Below are 16,474 nucleotides of genomic sequence, written 5' to 3'. Positions count from 1 at the left end.
CCCTGACCTCTAGTAATACTGTGAGAAATCTTGGAGTCATTTTTGATCAGGATATGTCATTCAATGCGCATATTAAACAAATATATAGGACTGCTTTTTTGCATTTACGCAATATCTCTAAAATTAGAAAGGTCTTGTCTCAGAGTGATGCTGAAAAACTAATTCATGCATTTATTTCCTCTAGGCTGGACTATTGTAATTCATTATTATCAGGTTGTCCTAAAAGTTCCCTGAAAAGCCTTCAGTTAATTCAAAATGCTGCAGCTAGAGTACTGACAGGGACTAGAAGGAGAGAGCATATTTCACCCATATTGGCCTCTCTTCATTGGCTTCCTGTTAATTCTAGAATAGAATTTAAAATTCTTCTTCTTACTTATAAGGTTTTGAATAATCAGGTCCCATCTTATCTTAGGGACCTCATAGTACCATATCACCCCGATAGAGCGCTTCGCTCTCAGACTGCAGGCTTACTTGTAGTTCCTAGGGTTTGTAAGAGTAGAATGGGAGGCAGAGCCTTCAGCTTTCAGGCTCCTCTCCTGTGGAACCAGCTCCCAATTCAGATCAGGGAGACAGACACCCTCTCTACTTTTAAGATTAGGCTTAAAACTTTCCTTTTTGCTCAAGCTTATAGTTAGGGCTGGATCAGGTGACCTGAACCATCCCTTAGTTATGCTGCTATAGACTTAGACTGCTGGGGGGTTCCCATGAGTGTTTCTTTCTCCTTTTGCTCTGTATGCACCACTCTGCATTTAATCATTAGTGATTGATCTCTGCTCCCCTCCACAGCATATCTTTTTCCTAGTTCTCTCCCTCAGCCCCAACCAGTCCCAGCAGAAGACTGCCCCTCCCTGAGCCTGGTTCTGCTGGATGTTTCTTCCTGTTAAAATGGAGTTTTTCCTTCCCACTGTCGCCAAGTGCTTGCTCACAGGGGGTCGTTTAGACCATTGGGGTTTTTACGTAATTATTGTATGGCCTTGCCTTACAATATAAAGCGCCTTGGGGCAACTGTTTGTTGTGATTTGGCGCTATATAAATAAAATTGATTGATTGAGGTTGTCCTAAAAGTTCCCTGAAAAGCCTTCAGTTAATTCAAAATGCTGCAGCTAGAGTACTGACAGGGACTAGAAGGAGAGAGCATATTTCACCCATATTGGCCTCTCTTCATTGGCTTCCTGTTAATTCTAGAATAGAATTTAAAATTCTTCTTCTTACTTATAAGGTTTTGAATAATCAGGTCCCATCTTATCTTAGGGACCTCATAGTACCATATCACCCCAATAGAGCGCTTTGCTCTCAGACTGCAGGCTTACTTGTAGTTCCTAGGGTTTTTAAGTGTAGAATGGGAGGCAAAGCCTTCAGCTTTCAGCAAAGCCTTCAGCTTTCATCTTTTTCTATTCTTGCATTTGAATGCAAGAATAGATGCCGGTATAAAAAGAAGGAATAAAACAGTCAGATTCTGTAGAGACTTTCAAGTCCAGACTTAAAACGCACTTATTTTCCCTTTTGTATAGCTAGCATACTGGCATAGTATGTTATTATGCTTTTTACTCTTTTAAAATCATTTTATTAGGAAACGGGGAGTGCCACAGCCTCAACTTTATCTAAATTCCAGGTCTTTTAGTGAAGCATAGGGTTAGTGGCCGGTGAGCACCTTAGTATTTCTTCTGTTTTTCTTGTTGCTTAATGCTGACAAATTATACTGTATTTCTTGTCTATCTGATGCCTGATTCTGTTTTTTCTCTCTGCTTGAGGTGCAGCTCCATCCAGAGATGGGAGTGGTGTCTTCTTCTGCAAGCCTCCCGTCCTGTGCACCAGCAAAATTTCCTGTATATTTGTTTTGTAAATTGCTTTGTCAGTTGTGTTGGTACCATGGCCAAAGCAGAGGGTCACCCCTTTGAGTCTGGTCTGCTTGAGGTTTCTTCCTCAGAGGGAGCTTTTCCTTACCACTGCCGCCTAGGTGCTTGCTCTGGGGGTTACTAAGGTTCGATCTTACTTGTGTGAAGTGCTTTGAGGCAACTTTGTTTTGATTTGGCGCTATATAAATTAAAATAAATCAAAAATTGAAATTGAAATTGGTAGCGGAATATTGCCGAAATGTTCAACTTCTGGGTTTGTGACATTATATGAAAACCCTCTCTGTCCTTTCAGCGGCCTTGTTAATATGACCTGTGCCACACCATAGTTGATGGATAAATTTTGCAAAAGTGACAAACACAGATTTCCACTAATTTGTGAACAAAATTTGAGGAAATAGAGCTTTTGTGTGCATAAATGGTAAATGGACTGCATTTACATAGTGCTTTTTTATCTGCAATCAGATGCTCAAAGCACTTTACAAATAATGCCTCACATTCACCCTGATGTGAGGGTGCTGCCATTCAAGGTATTCACTACCAACTAGGGGATTAAGGACCTTACTTGGATGGGAGACCTCTTTGGAACACCAGCGGCTGTGTGTGTTTCTCCAGGTAAAACTGTAGTTGCGTCAGGAAGGGCATCCAGCGTAAAACTTTGTCAACTACCTGTGCGGATCTGGCTGTATCCTCTGTGGTGACCCTGAACACCAAATGGGAGCAGCCGAATGGACACCACCACCAATGGCCTGTAGTGATTTTCCGGTCAGGCTGAGATTTGAACCGAGGATCCTCTCGTCTCAAGCCCAACGCTTAACCACTAGACCATCACCTCCCCCAAAGCATAGACATTTTCAACTCAAGAAAAATGTGAGTGAACGCTAAGTATTGCATTTATTGCAAATGGCAACACTTTATCAAATTTCTGTCCAGAACTGTTACTGGAAAGGCTGATTTTATCAATCAATCAATCAATTTTTTTATATAGCGCCAAATCACAACAAACAGTTGCCCCAAGGCGCTTTATATTGTAAGGCAAGGCCATACAATAATTATGTAAAACCCCAACGGTCAAAACGACCCCCTGTGAGCAAGCACTTGGCACTTATGTCACTGTTAAATCCTATCAACTCCAACAAAACGCCTGTGATGTCACTTTATTACACCTTGATAGCTACAGGCCAGATTCTCACCAATCTGGCGCTTTATTTTCTCTCTAGCCGTCCTTGCAAATTTTCTACATTTATTTTCTCAACATCAGCATATATTTAAAAAAAATCCAAACATATTTTTCATTCATTTTGACTTTGTCCCTAATCCATGTGTGTTTGTTTGGTATTTTTCAGCTTTATGAGAAACATTGCAATAAATGGGATAAACGCTGTATTAAAAACTCTGCATTCAAAAAGCTTAGACTAGTGAAGGAAGCCTTATTTTTGTTTATTTATAATGAAGGTTAAATGGTTTCATAAGTGGCCAAGTTTTATTCTTATTGGTGTTTGCTGTAATAAATGAAAATAACTCAGACGTGACAACCAGAAAACGTACAACTTCTTTTTGTTCCTGTGATATATGAAAGAGTCACTAAAAGCTTCCAGTGAGATGTGAGGCCAAGTAACTGTAAATGAAGAGAATCTGATGTAATGCAGTTTAACAGTTTGCTCCAGATGTCAAAGGTCACAGTGCAGAAACCTGTATTACTATAAAGATAATGGAAGTGTCAGTGTCCCCATTACACCATTATCACATATGAATCCTAACCTGAGACTTTCTTTCCTCTTCAGCACTTATTCATTAGAGAAAACAGTCCAATGCACAAAGCAATTTATCCCTCACGCCTTCGATTTGAGCCTTCTCATTATTTCATATCTCCACCTGACCTTTTCACATTGTCATTCTCTGTTCTGCAGACATCGGATGCACATTTCCACCATGTATGAGCACTGCATACGGATGAGGCATCTTTCAGAGGAGTTTGTTCTGCTGCAGATCACTCAGGAGGAGTTCCTCTGTATGAAGGCTTTGCTCCTCTTCAGCATTAGTAAGTGTACAACCCTGTTTGCCCAAAGTTGGAACCGCAAAGTGTCATAAAACAACTTCATTGTATTCGTTTACAGAACATACATCAGCTAATGTACAAACATCACATCAGATCAAACTCAACTGTACCCACCAAGCATGTGGACCAACCTGTTTTCTGTTTTATCCAGTACCAGTGGAAGGACTGAAGAGTCAGAAGTACTTTGATGAGTTACGCCTCACTTACATCAATGAACTTGATCGTCTTGTTAACAATCAAATGACAGCCAGTTGTTCTCAGAGATTCTATCAACTCACACGTCTCCTTGATTCGCTTCAGCTGGTGAGAAATATTGTTGTAATTCAGTTTTCACTTTTGTCACATACACTTATTTTGTGTTATTATTGCTTTGTTTATTTTTCTTTTCTCAAAGTAATATAAAGTGAATGGCAGTCCAGAAAAAGAAAGTTTTTGGTTCATTGTCAGCTCCACATATTGTACATTACAGCATGTTTTCATATTTAAATAACGTCTCTTTCCTGGTATTAAAACACCCCAACAGGAACTTTTCAAGATTTTTTTCCGACATATCAGTGAATGTTTTTTTTAATTTATAGAAACAAATTCATAGGCCAAAGGTTCCTCTTCCAAACTTATAGTGGCTAACCTTAGTATCACTACCCATTGTGCACTACCTGTGGAAGAGAACCGATCCATCACTACCTCCAGAGATCAGTCATGTGTCCTGTGCATTTCCAGTTGCTGTGATCCTCCACACTGAGGCATTTGTGGGCTGGCTCATGGTCAGGATTGTGCGCTACAAGCCCACAGTGTGGTAACTGACTTTCTCTCACAATGCAAGTAATACCCTTCGTCTGAGTCTTGCTAAGGAACTGTTCATTTGACACAGAGTCACTCCAGTGGTATCCAGTGATTCAGAAAGACCTAGTAACAAAGACATCCAGTTGTTGCCTTAAGTCTCTGGTTAAAGTCCAAGACTCACAATCACACACTAAGACTTGAAGCACCAGGGCCCTTAAGACATGAACACTTCTTCTCATGCAACGGTATCTACATCACCAAACAGCTCTATCCAGTGACCAATCCATAAAGCCTCGGTCCCACCAAATAATAAGCCATGAATAATCAGTGGTGGGCACAGTTCTGCTAATCTGCTAACCGCTAATTATTGAAGCTAATGTTTTCATTATTGAATAAGCTTTTCAGATGACTTTGAAAACCATCATCGGACCAATTATCCTCAGATAAATTTTGGTCCAATAATTTTTAGACCGCTAACATGTTTTTGCATTTGAAGTAAATAAATCTGAAACAGTTAAAAACCTTTGTTAAGTCTGATATCAAAGATTTTAGTGCTTACCTGCTAAATGTTTTGTAGCGGATAAGCAGTTCTATTTTCTGTAAACAGAGGAGAGCTGGTTTCAGGAGAAACCACTCTAGCTTCTGCAATCAGACAAGAGCTGGTCACAAGATAATTGCATTGACACCATACTAACTCACCGGCAACATCAACCAAGTCATCCAGAGGCATACAGTTTTGGACATGTTATTTAAATTAACATCACTTCTGAAGTTTTCTAAAGTGAAAACATCAGCTATATGTTTTAGCTTTAAAGTATTGCACTAATTTTAAAGGTTTTATTGTTGACATGCTATGTTCAGGTGCATTATGGGTAATCTCAGCACAGTCACGACAGGAGAAATGCATTTGAGATGCTCCACATCAGGCTCCACATGGACAACAGCATTAAACTCTTTGTATATTGTGCCTAAAACTCTCATGAATATATTCCCTCGTTTACAGATGTTGTTATTATGTTTGTTTTATGTAAAAATGCCAAAGCTCAGGTTGCTTCTCCATTATTTTCAATTGGAATCATTGTGAGTTGCAATCAATTCCTGTTTCCTTTAACATCCTGCTTATTGTCCTACAATACTGTTTGTTATCTTTGTTCCAGAGCAGTATATATATAAGATGTCTGAAATTCGGTTTGCGTTTATTAAATTCCACACAGAATAAACGTAGCACACGGATAATGTGGAATATTTGTTTTGGCAAGTTTTCATGGTCTCTGCTGCCATCTACTGGCCAGTAGTGTTCATGGCGGTATTCATCCTAAGTAATGAGATATCCCATAATCTTGTGCGCGCCTGAGAGTTGTTGCAGCCTCTTGCAACAGCTAAAGAAATAAAAATGTACATTTTGGTTGTATAATGTTCATTCATAATTGTCGTGGATTCTGTTGTTTAAACCACAGCAACTCTCTGGCATGCAAAAAAAAAAAAAAAAAACTGGTACGCAAAGGATTATGGGTAACGGTCTGGGCACCAGTAGATGGCAGTGTTCTATGCATTTTGACCCTGGTTATATCAGACGGTAATCACAACTTGACTTATGGCTTTTGCAAATGGCTTTTTTTTTTACATATGAATAAAATGGCATATTTTACAAAAGCACATTTATATGTAAATACCAACACACACATCACATCACATTAACGTGTTGGTTTTTACATAGAATGAATGAGTCAACCAATCAGTGTTAGCGGAGGCTCGTTTACCCATAATCCCTTTGGCATCTGTCTGTGTTTGTTGTAAAATTCAGAATTAGTGCATTATTTAAAATGAAAAGATATGTGTTATATTTTAACTTTGTACAAATGACAGAATTGACATTAATGGAGTTATTCTATCTGGATTAATTTTTTTTAATCAAAACCATAAGTCAAAACTGCTTTATTTTCCAAGACCTCTGCCTCACAGTGACACTGCTATATTCTGTTAAAGAATAATGATGTGTCTTTTCTGTGTGTGTAGAGTTGAGCTTTGCTGCTTCTCTCAGCTGCTTCACTGCTGCAAGCTATGTAGTAAACAGGAGGTTCCAGCAGTTGGCAGGGTGCATAAAGACAAAAGTACTGACTCACTGTTTGGGTCTCTGGTCGCCTTTGATGCTACCAGAAGCGATCGTGGTGTTAAAACTCAAAATCAGCTTGTTAGGAATTGTAAGTGTACCGGAGACACTACTGAAAGTTATCGGTTAGCTGTAGCTTCCGATAAATTTTTGGGCGGTTTATCGGTTTAGCTTTATAAAAGATAACTTTTCAGTTAACTGATTAGCTGTTATCGAAGCTAACTTTTTTGTTAGCTGTGCCCACCACTGTGAGCAATGAGCCACGCACAGGTCTGTCAGTGATTATTTGAAGAATGGGCCACATTTTAAGTTATCACGTATCCGCTACTAAGGCACCTCTATGTGCCTCTCTGTACCTCACATGTGCCAGGTATCAGCCTCTAGTGAGCCACAACCAACCTGTCATTTGAATCCCATCCAGCCTTGAATGGCTCGTGTTGCCGCATATGATCCATGTCAACCCACATGTGATGCATGTAGTGCTATGTAACTCAATGTTGGTGCACGTTTAGGCATGGATTTGGTCCAAACCGCCAGCCCTTCCACACTTGGCCCCTTTAAAGTGTGAGTTTTCAGTTCACAGCATCCATTCAAGATGTCATATTTTTTAAACACAGTCCAAAAAAGACGCTGCACTGAGTGGGTGCGTACTTCCGCACCAGGGGATATGAATTCTGAAGGGGATAACTACTTTGGCACGACACCGGCCGGTGTGCGCATCCGTGCACCAGGCTGCTGTTCACCTGTGTTCCAGAGCCATTAAATGCACCAGTTCTGTGTGTTCACTCAGCTCTCTGTGACAACAAAAAAAGACACCACAATGAGGTGGCTGCTTTAATTATATACGCCTGCTGCTACAACTGTGTGGATCACTTCCCCCCCAAAAAAACAAAACAAAACACATCCAGTCTTGAGCAAGAGAACATGAACCTGGATAGGTGGAGATGTGCTCTGGAGAGAAGAGGAATGAAAGTCAGTAGGAGTAAAAGGGAGCACGTGTGTGAATGAGAGGGAGCTCAGCGGAATGTTGAGGTTGTAAGGAGTAGAGGTGGTGAAGGTAGATGAGTTTAAACACTTGCGGTCAACACTTCAAAGTAATGTAGAATGTGGTAGAGAGGTGAAGAAGAGATTGCAGGCAGGGTGGAGTGGGTGGAGAAAGGTGGTAGGAATGATTTGTGTTAGAAGGGTGTCTGCAAGAGTGAAAGGGAAAGTTCACAAGACCATCTTGATGCCAGCTATGGTGTAATATTTAGCAGTCTATCTGAATTTATATTTTTGAAGTTCAGTCAATTTAAAATTTTCAGGCAGTCTGGACATTAACTTTTTAAAGGTAAAAAGTCATTTTTTTGCAGTGCATCCATTGATTCCATTGATCACTGCATTGTCTGCCAAGTCAAACTCATTAAACCTTTAATAACTGACAAAGGCATTAAAGTTACCCAACCAAACACACAGTTCATGTCAGCATTGAATAATGCAGCCAGAACACATTCTCAGGATGTCCCACACAGCAGTCCAATCAAACGAAGCAAATGCTATGTGAAAAATCAACATACTCTCCAGAGAAGCACTGAAAATATTCACACTTGCTTTCAGTGAGTACTCCCACAGATAGGACATGGTGGATGGTTGAATTCTCGCACATGAAACCAGACTGCTGTACTTGCTGTGGAGCAAGCACGTAGCTGGCACTGAATCCTTTTGAGAATGATCCCGATGAGAGCCGAGTAATACCTCTGTCATTGCTGGAATCCAGGCGATCACCCTTTCCTTTCCAAAGAGGGACATATTCTTTTTTCCAATCTGTTGGGATGATACCTGGCTCCCAAATGAAAGCAAAAACTGCTTGCAATGCCAGGAGAACAGCATTTTTACCTGCCTGAAGAATTTCAACTTAGATACCACAGATCCTTGAATATCATTATTCATTCATTTTCTACACCCACTTATTCCAATTAGCTGTCATTGGGCAAGATGGAGGCTATACCCTGGACAGGCCTCCAGTCCATCACAGGGCATTATTATTATTATTATTATTATTATTATTATTATTGTTATTATTATTATTAATATTATTATCAGTAGTAATAGTAGTAGTCATAGAAGTAGTGGTAAAATTATTACTGTCAATAATAATAAAATAGGGAATTCTACTATACAATCACTGCATGTATTTGTATATTTCTAGCAGTCAACACTTTATTTGTGCAAGTTTGCAAACCAGAGGAAGAACATCTCTTGTAATATTTGTATTAATGTAGTCAGTGAGTTACAGTAGGAGGATTTATTCAACAGCTTGTCAAATCTCGGAAAAGCGAAAAATAATGAACTGCAATCTGAAAACAAGAAGAAGAAGAAAAAAGAAATCACGACCCACAACTGCCAAAATTTATGCCTAGAGTCACTTATAGTAAGTCGTCTTGGCAGCATGCCTCTCAGCAGCATGACTGCACATTATGTGAACATCACCTGCATGTGGACTTGACGAGTGATGACTTGTATCTCCTTGGACGTATTTTGCTGTGCCCTGGGATTTGAACCAAAGCTGCTTGGAGCTAACTGGAGTAAAAGTGTGAAATACAGACGAGTGACTGAATTTTGGCGCTTTTCCACTGTAGCAAGAACCACACCTAAGAACCACCTTATCAGGAATGGTAACTTGATATAGATGTTCTTGTGTGTATTTTCAGTACATGAGACATGCTGATGTCAGTAGAGGAGGACTTGGCGCACGTCTCTCTTCATCATAAAGATGATGAGGAAAGATGCGTGAGGATTTATCATAAAGAAAGTGCTAATCCTTCGTGTCACAACACTGAAAACAGTAGCCGAGCATCTTTTGTGGCTATGACTTTGGGTGCAATAGTAAAGGACTGTCAGTATAATGTAAAAACAAAACAACAAAAAACACACTCTTAAGCTCAGTCGCCTTTTTTTTTATTATTTGGACCAGTAAAGATCAAAAAAGTGTGTGTGTGTGTGTGTGTGTGTGTGTGTATATATATATATATATATATATATATATATATATATATATATATATATATATATATATATATATATATATATATATATATATATATATATATAAAACCTGGATAGGTGGAGATGTGCTCTGGAGAGAAGGGGAATGAAAGTTAGGAGCAGCAAAAGGGAGCACGTGTGTGAGTGAGAGGGAGCTCAGCGGAATGTTGAGGTTGACAGGAGTAGAGGTGGTGAAGGTAGATTATTTTAAACACTTACGGTCAACACTTCAAAGTAATGGAGAGTGTGGTAGAGAGGTGAAGTCAGTAGGAGTATATGTTAATGCAAATAATCATAGCCGCCTGGTGTGTTACTTCATCAAACCATGTGCTAGATGAAATTCATGGCCAACACGCTGTTTTTTCATGGTTGTGACCTTCTCGGTGTGTATCTGTAAAAGTGATTACGAGGCTTTAGGACCTGGAACTAGAACTGGAACGTTGGCTAATTGGAAAGCACAACTTATAGTTTGTTTTTCCAAAAAGGTGTAGCACTGCTGCAATTGAAAAGATAAGGTTACTAATTTAATACCAGATTTTTTACTTTGATGCAGAGCATGACAGTATAAACTCACATTTGTCTTTATTTTTAATTGTTAACTTTCATCATTCCCATAATGCCTTTTGTGTGTCTCTTTTGTTTCAGACCGTCAAGAAGCTCCAGCATTTTACATACGACCTTTTTGTCCAGGCTCAATCTTTGCCCACAAAAGTCAGCTTTCCAGAAATGATTGGAGAAATAATTTCAGTGCAAGTACCAAAGATCTTGGCAGGTTTGGTTAAGCCCATCCTGTTTCACGAGTAGAAGGATTTGCTTAAAACAACTCATCTTTGCTGCCTCCATAAACGTTAAGGCTCTATGCTGTTTTTTTACAACCCCAATTCCAATGAGGTTGAGATGTGTAAAATGTAAATAAAACAGAATACAACAATTTGGAAATCCTCTTCAACCTGTATTCAGTTGAATACACCACAAACACAAGATATTTAATGTTCAAACTGATAAGCTTTATTGCTTATTTTGAAATGGATGCCTGCAACACGTTTCAAAAAAGCTGTGATGGTGGTCTATTTACCACTGTGTTACATCACCTTTCCTTCATACAACACTCAATAAGCATTTGTGAACTGAGGACACTAATTGTTAAAGCTTTGTAGGTGAAATTTTTTTCCAATTCTTGCTTGATGTACGACTTCAGTTGTTCAACAGTCCAGGGTCTCTGTTGTCGTATTTTGTGCTTCATAATGCACCACACATTTTCAATGGGCAACAGGTCTGGACTGCAGGCAGGCCAGTCTAGTACCCGCACTCTTTTACTACGAAGCCACGCTGTTGTAACACGTGCACAATGTGGTTTGACATTGTCTTGCTGAAATAAGCAGGGACGTCCCTGAAAAAGACGTTGCACCACACATTTTCAATGGGTGACAGGTGTCAAGACGTTGCTTGGATGGCAGCATGTGTTGCTCCAAAACATGGCTATACCTTTCAGCACTGATGGTGCCATCACAGATGTGTATGTTGCCCATGGCATGGGCACCAACACACCCCCATACCATCACAGATGCTGACTTTTGAACTTTGTGCTGGTAACAATCTGGATGGTCTTTTTCCTCTTTTGTCCGGAGGATACAACGTCCATGATTTCCAAAAACAATTTGAAATGTGGACTCATCAGACAACAGCACACTTTTCCACTTTGCGTCTGTCCATTTCAAATGACCTCATGCCCAGAGAAGGCGGCAGCATTCTGGATGTTGTTGATGTATGGCTTTCGCTTTGCATGGTTTTAACGTGCACTTGTAGATGGAGCGACGAACTGTGTTAACTGACAGTGGTTTTCTGAAGTGTTCCTGAGCCCACGCGGTAAGATCCTTTACACAATGACGTCGGTTTTTAATGCAGTGCCGCCTGAGGGATCGAAGGTCATGGGCATTCAATGTTGGTTGTCGGCCTTGCTGCTTACGTGTAGAAAGTTCTCCAGATTCTCTGAATCTTCTGATTATATTATGGACTGTAGATGATGGAATCCCTAAATTACTTGCAATTGAACATTGAGAAACATTGTTCTTAAACTGTTGGGCTATTTTTTCATGCAGCTGTTCACAAAGTGGTGATCCTCGTCCCATCTTTGCTTGTAAATGGCTGAGCCTTTTGGGGATAATCCTTTTATACCCAATCATGACACTCACCTGTTTCCAATTAGGTGTTCTTTGAGTATTCATCAAGTTTCCCAGTATTTTGTTGACCCGTCCCAACATTTTTGAAATGTGTTGCAGATATCCATTTCAAAATGAGCAAATATTTGCACAAAAACAATAAAGTTTATCAGTTTGAACATTAAATATCTTGTCTTTGTTGTGTTGTGTTTTCAATTGCATATAGGTTGAAGAGGATTTGCAAATCATTGTATTCTGTTCTTATTTACATTTTACACAATGTCCTAACTTCATTGGAATTGGGGTTGTACATCTTCAGTCTGATAGCACTTAGTTCTATTTCATAATCACTATTTTGTTATTTGTGGATTTTTTTTGTTTCTCATTTTGCCACAATTCAGATGGCTACCATAAGCTTTTATCTGCAGAACACTCATGTGTCCATAAGTGCAGAGTTTCCAGCTGGAGCAGAGGTGCTACCTTACATTCACACTACGTACATCTGTAAATAGTGATGAGCAGTTCTGCTTGTCACTTTTAAGTGCTGTTGTTTCTTAAATGTACACTTAAAAATTTAAAAAATGCATAGGTCACTCTATGTGTGAAGATCCATTAATTTGTGCTGCTGTTAATACCATTGGCTGGAAATAAAATAGTGCAGCGTACAACAGTGAAGTCAAATACTGCATGTGCTTGAGACGATGTCATTTCTAAGTGGATTTGGCACAGTACATTATCTCTGCAGTCCACTGTTACAAAGCAAAGACAGGCCTTATTTTTAACACTATCATAAGCAAACAAAAGGGAAACACATGGACAAAATGCAAATAATTCACTATGTACGTTTAACAGCCAGTAATATCCAGTCAGTCCTGTAGCTTCAGTTATGAAGAAATGAATAAATTGGACTTCTACCCTGTTTTATTACACCCCATACAATAATAATACATGTAATTTTTTCCTACAGTGCATTCATTGTATGCACAAATTTGCAAAAGAAAGAAAAAAAATGAGCTGTCACAAAACAAACAATGTTCTGAAGAATATTTACATGGAAGCAGCTGGAGATGTGCAGACTGCCAAAGATTCACACTGACCGATAAATCATCTGATTCACATCATTTCACCGTGTTTGATAGCCGAGCAATGAGCGAGACGATTACTTTGGATTCTGGACGAGACAGAGCTGATCTTGGAGCAGGATTGAAGTTGAAGGTCAATCTGAAGAATATTAACAGAGATAGAGGCCAGTATGATAAATGACTCTTTTATTCAGCCAACAAAGTGTAATTCATTGTTTAAAAAAAGTTTCTAGACTCTGATTTTCTAGGACTGCTGTATTTATTAATAGCAAAGAATTCAGGAGAAGGATCTCACTGGTGGAAGAGAGTCAGAGTTGTATAAAATTCCTAAATAAGGCCTATGTACAGTACTGTGTAAATGTCTTAAGCACCCTGGTGTTTTGGTGTAAATGTGATTTCATTTCACTGTGTTAGATATGTCAGTAAAAGCTCAAATTTGAAATTGACCAATGTTAATGTCAAATATTGTCATGTGCAAAAGTTATAATCTCCCTGTTTCTGTGTAAATATAGTTGTTGATGTTTTTTTTTACCAGATTAATACATCAAAAAAGCCTAAATTAAAAATTTACGTGTTAATTTTAGAAACTCTTTAAAAGTTGTTTATCTTGTGTTTCTATGTAAATGATGTTTCCTCATTACTTTAATCCTCATTAATTTCCCCAGTATTCCCTCATTTCTGTGGTTTTCAAGGTTTTTGCATCAGAAAAGCTCAAATTTGAAATTTCCGATTGTTAATTTAGAAAAAAACTGTCATGTACAAAATTTGTCATCTCCCTGGTGTTTTAGTAAAAATGCTGTTCTTTAGGTTTTTGCCTCATTAATATATCAGAAAAGTTCAAATCTGAAATTTCCAATTGATAATTTTGAAAAATAAAACTGTCATGTTCAAAATTTGTAATTTTCCTGGTGTTTTAGTAAAAATGTTTTTGTTGAGGTTTTTGCCTCACTGATACATCAGAAAAGCTCAAATGTGAAATTTCCAATTGTTAATTTTGAAAAAGAAACTCATGTTCAAAATTTGTAATTTCCCTGGTGTTTTAGTAAAAATGTTGTTGAGGTTTTTGCCTCCTTAATATGTCAGGAAAGCTTAAATTTGAAATTTCCAATTATTAATTTGAAAAACTGTCATGTTCAAAATTTGTAATCTCCCTGGTGTTTTAGTAAAAATGCTGTTCTTTAGGTTTTTGCCTCATTAATATATCAGAAAAGCTCAAATCTGAAATTTCCAATTGATAATTTTGAAAAATAAAACTGTCATGTTCAAAATTTGTAATTTTCCTGGTATTATAGTAAAAATGTTTTTGTTGAGGTTTTTGCCTCACTGATACATCAGAAAAGCTCAAATCTGAAATTTCCAATTGATAATTTTGAAAAATAAAACTGTCATGTTCAAAATTTGTAATTTTCCTGGTGTTTTAATAAAAAAAGTTGTTGAGGTTTTTGCCCCATTAATATGTCAGAAAAGCTCAAATTTGAAATTTCCAATTGTTAATTTTGAAAACAGCTGTCATGTTCAAATTTGTAATCTCCCTGGTGTTTTAGTAAAAATCTTGTTGAGGTTTTTGCCTCCTGAATATGTCAGGAAAGCTTAAATTTGAAATTTCCAAATATTAATTTGAAAAACTGTCATGTTCAAAATTTGTAATCTCCCTGGTGTTTTAGTAAAAATATTCTTGATGTTTGTGCCTCATTGATAAGCTCAAATTTGAAATTTCTCATTGTTAATTTTGAAAAAAAAAACTGTCATGTTCAAAATTTGCCATTTCTCTTTTGTTTTAGAAAAATGTTCTTTAGGATTTTGCCTCATTAATATTGTATTCTCCTTGGCGTTTTAGTAAAAATGTTGAGATTGTTGCCTTATTAATACATCAGAAAAGCTCAAATTTGAAATTTCCAATTGCTTGAAAAAAACTGTCATTTTCAAAATTTGTAATTTCCCTTGTATTTTAGTAAAAATGTTGTTGAGATTTTTGCTTTATTAATACATCAAAAAAGCTCAAATTTGAAATGTCCAATTGTTAATTTTGAAAAAACTGTCATGTTCAAAATTTGTAATCTTGGTGTGTTAGTAAAAATTGTTGATGAGGGTTTTGCCTCATAATACATCAGGAAAGCTCAAATTTGAAATTTCCAATTGTTCATTTTGAAAAAACTCATGTTCAAAATTTGTAATCTCCCTGGTGTTTTAGTAAAAATTTTGTTGAGGTCTTTGCCTCATTAATACATCAGAAAAGCTCAAATTTGAAATTTCCAATTAATTTTGAAAAAAAAATGCTATGCTCAAAATTTGTCATCTCCCTGGTGTTTTAGTAAAATGTTGTTCTTGAGGTTTGTGCCTCATTAATATTGTATTCTCCCTGGCGGTTTAGTAAAAATGTTGTTGTGGGTTTTGCCTCATTAATACATCAGAAAAGCTCAAATTTGAAATTTCCAATTGTTAATTTTGAAAAAACTGTCATGTTCAAAATTTGTCATCTCCTTGGTGCTTTAATAAAAATGTTGTTCTTGAGGGTTTTGCCTCATTAATACATCAGAAAAGCTCAAATTTGAAATTTACAAAGGTTAATTTTGAAAAACTGTCATGTTCAAAATTTGTCATCTCCCTGGTGTTTTAGAAAAATGTAATTCTTGAGGATTTTGCCTCATTAATACGTCAGGAAAGCACAAATTTGAAATCAGTTGTTAATTTTGAACATCACCTTGATGTTCTTTCTCATAACACCATATGATGGGCTGCCTGATACATTTCAATTTTAGAGGTAGCCACATGAGATATTTATTTTTAGTCTTTTATGTTTAGCATTCTAAGTTATTTTATATCTTTGCAAAAGTATCTCTTTTTTTTAAGATTTTTGCACAGTACTGTATATTACGTCAGTGTTTATACCATAAATGGCCTCATCTCACATTTGCCGAATTAAAAATGAAACTATAGAATTTAGTTCATCCCCTAAAAATCAAAGCAGTTGCTCCCTGGCGGAAAAATGCAACCAACTAAAAACAATATTATTATATGATCATTTATATGATCGTTCTATTTTGTCTTACAGCAGCTGAAGGCAGAAACTGAAAAAATACATAATTTATCTTCTTTTTTAAAAATAAGCTATGAAAATTTAAAAATATTGTGTAGTGGTGTTAATTACTCCATTATTACATATTTTCTCACTTATGATGTCATTTTTTTCAGTTTAAACACAAATCACCTTTCACGGATTAACTTATGTATCACTTATGAATGCAGAATCCTTGTCAAAGGGTTCTTTCCGCTCTGTGCACAATGACGTGTGGAGCGGGGTCGGTGCTGCGCCTGGTAGTGGCCATGCAACCGAAACCTCTCCAGCACGCCCACTACACATAAAGTACAAGAAAAAAGCTCTTTTCAGAGAAGTGATAGTCAAG

The 16,474-nt window shown here is 37.5% G+C and overlaps 1 protein-coding gene and 2 long non-coding RNA genes across 5 annotated transcripts in view; 2 read left to right on the top strand and 1 right to left on the bottom strand.

Moving 5' to 3' along the window:
- LOC117517641 (androgen receptor-like) overlaps positions 1-13,295 on the top strand; it is a 149,594-nt gene extending 136,299 nt beyond the window's left edge. For 2 of the 3 annotated variants that reach the window (XM_034178748.1, XM_034178750.1), the window contains 4 exons: positions 3,764-3,894; positions 4,064-4,215; positions 10,475-10,705; positions 12,302-13,295. In XM_034178748.1, coding sequence (XP_034034639.1) covers positions 3,764-3,894; positions 4,064-4,215; positions 10,475-10,633 — 442 coding nt within the window. In that variant the 3' untranslated portion in view covers positions 10,634-10,705; positions 12,302-13,295. Of the gene's footprint in view, positions 1-3,763; positions 3,895-4,063; positions 4,216-10,474; positions 10,706-12,296 lie in introns of all 3 variants that reach the window. The other variant, XM_034178749.1, reaches the window with a different exon arrangement.
- A 214-nt stretch (positions 13,296-13,509) lies between these two features.
- Positions 13,510-14,310, bottom strand: LOC117517643. Its single transcript, XR_004562780.1, has 2 exons — positions 14,196-14,310; positions 13,510-14,076 (listed from the first exon to the last, which is right to left on the bottom strand). It is a non-coding gene; the product is annotated as an uncharacterized LOC117517643 (long non-coding RNA).
- LOC117517644 lies at positions 13,656-16,166 on the top strand. The gene is made up of 2 exons (XR_004562781.1): positions 13,656-13,762; positions 15,039-16,166. It is a non-coding gene; the product is annotated as an uncharacterized LOC117517644 (long non-coding RNA).
- Positions 16,167-16,474: the final 308 nt, after the last annotated feature.

Source organism: Thalassophryne amazonica, chromosome 9, assembly GCF_902500255.1.
Source record: "Thalassophryne amazonica chromosome 9, fThaAma1.1, whole genome shotgun sequence".
Classification (NCBI taxonomy): domain Eukaryota; kingdom Metazoa; phylum Chordata; class Actinopteri; order Batrachoidiformes; family Batrachoididae; genus Thalassophryne; species Thalassophryne amazonica.
The sequence above is the reverse complement of the archived record's forward strand: the minus strand, read 5'-3'. Positions and strand labels throughout refer to the sequence as shown.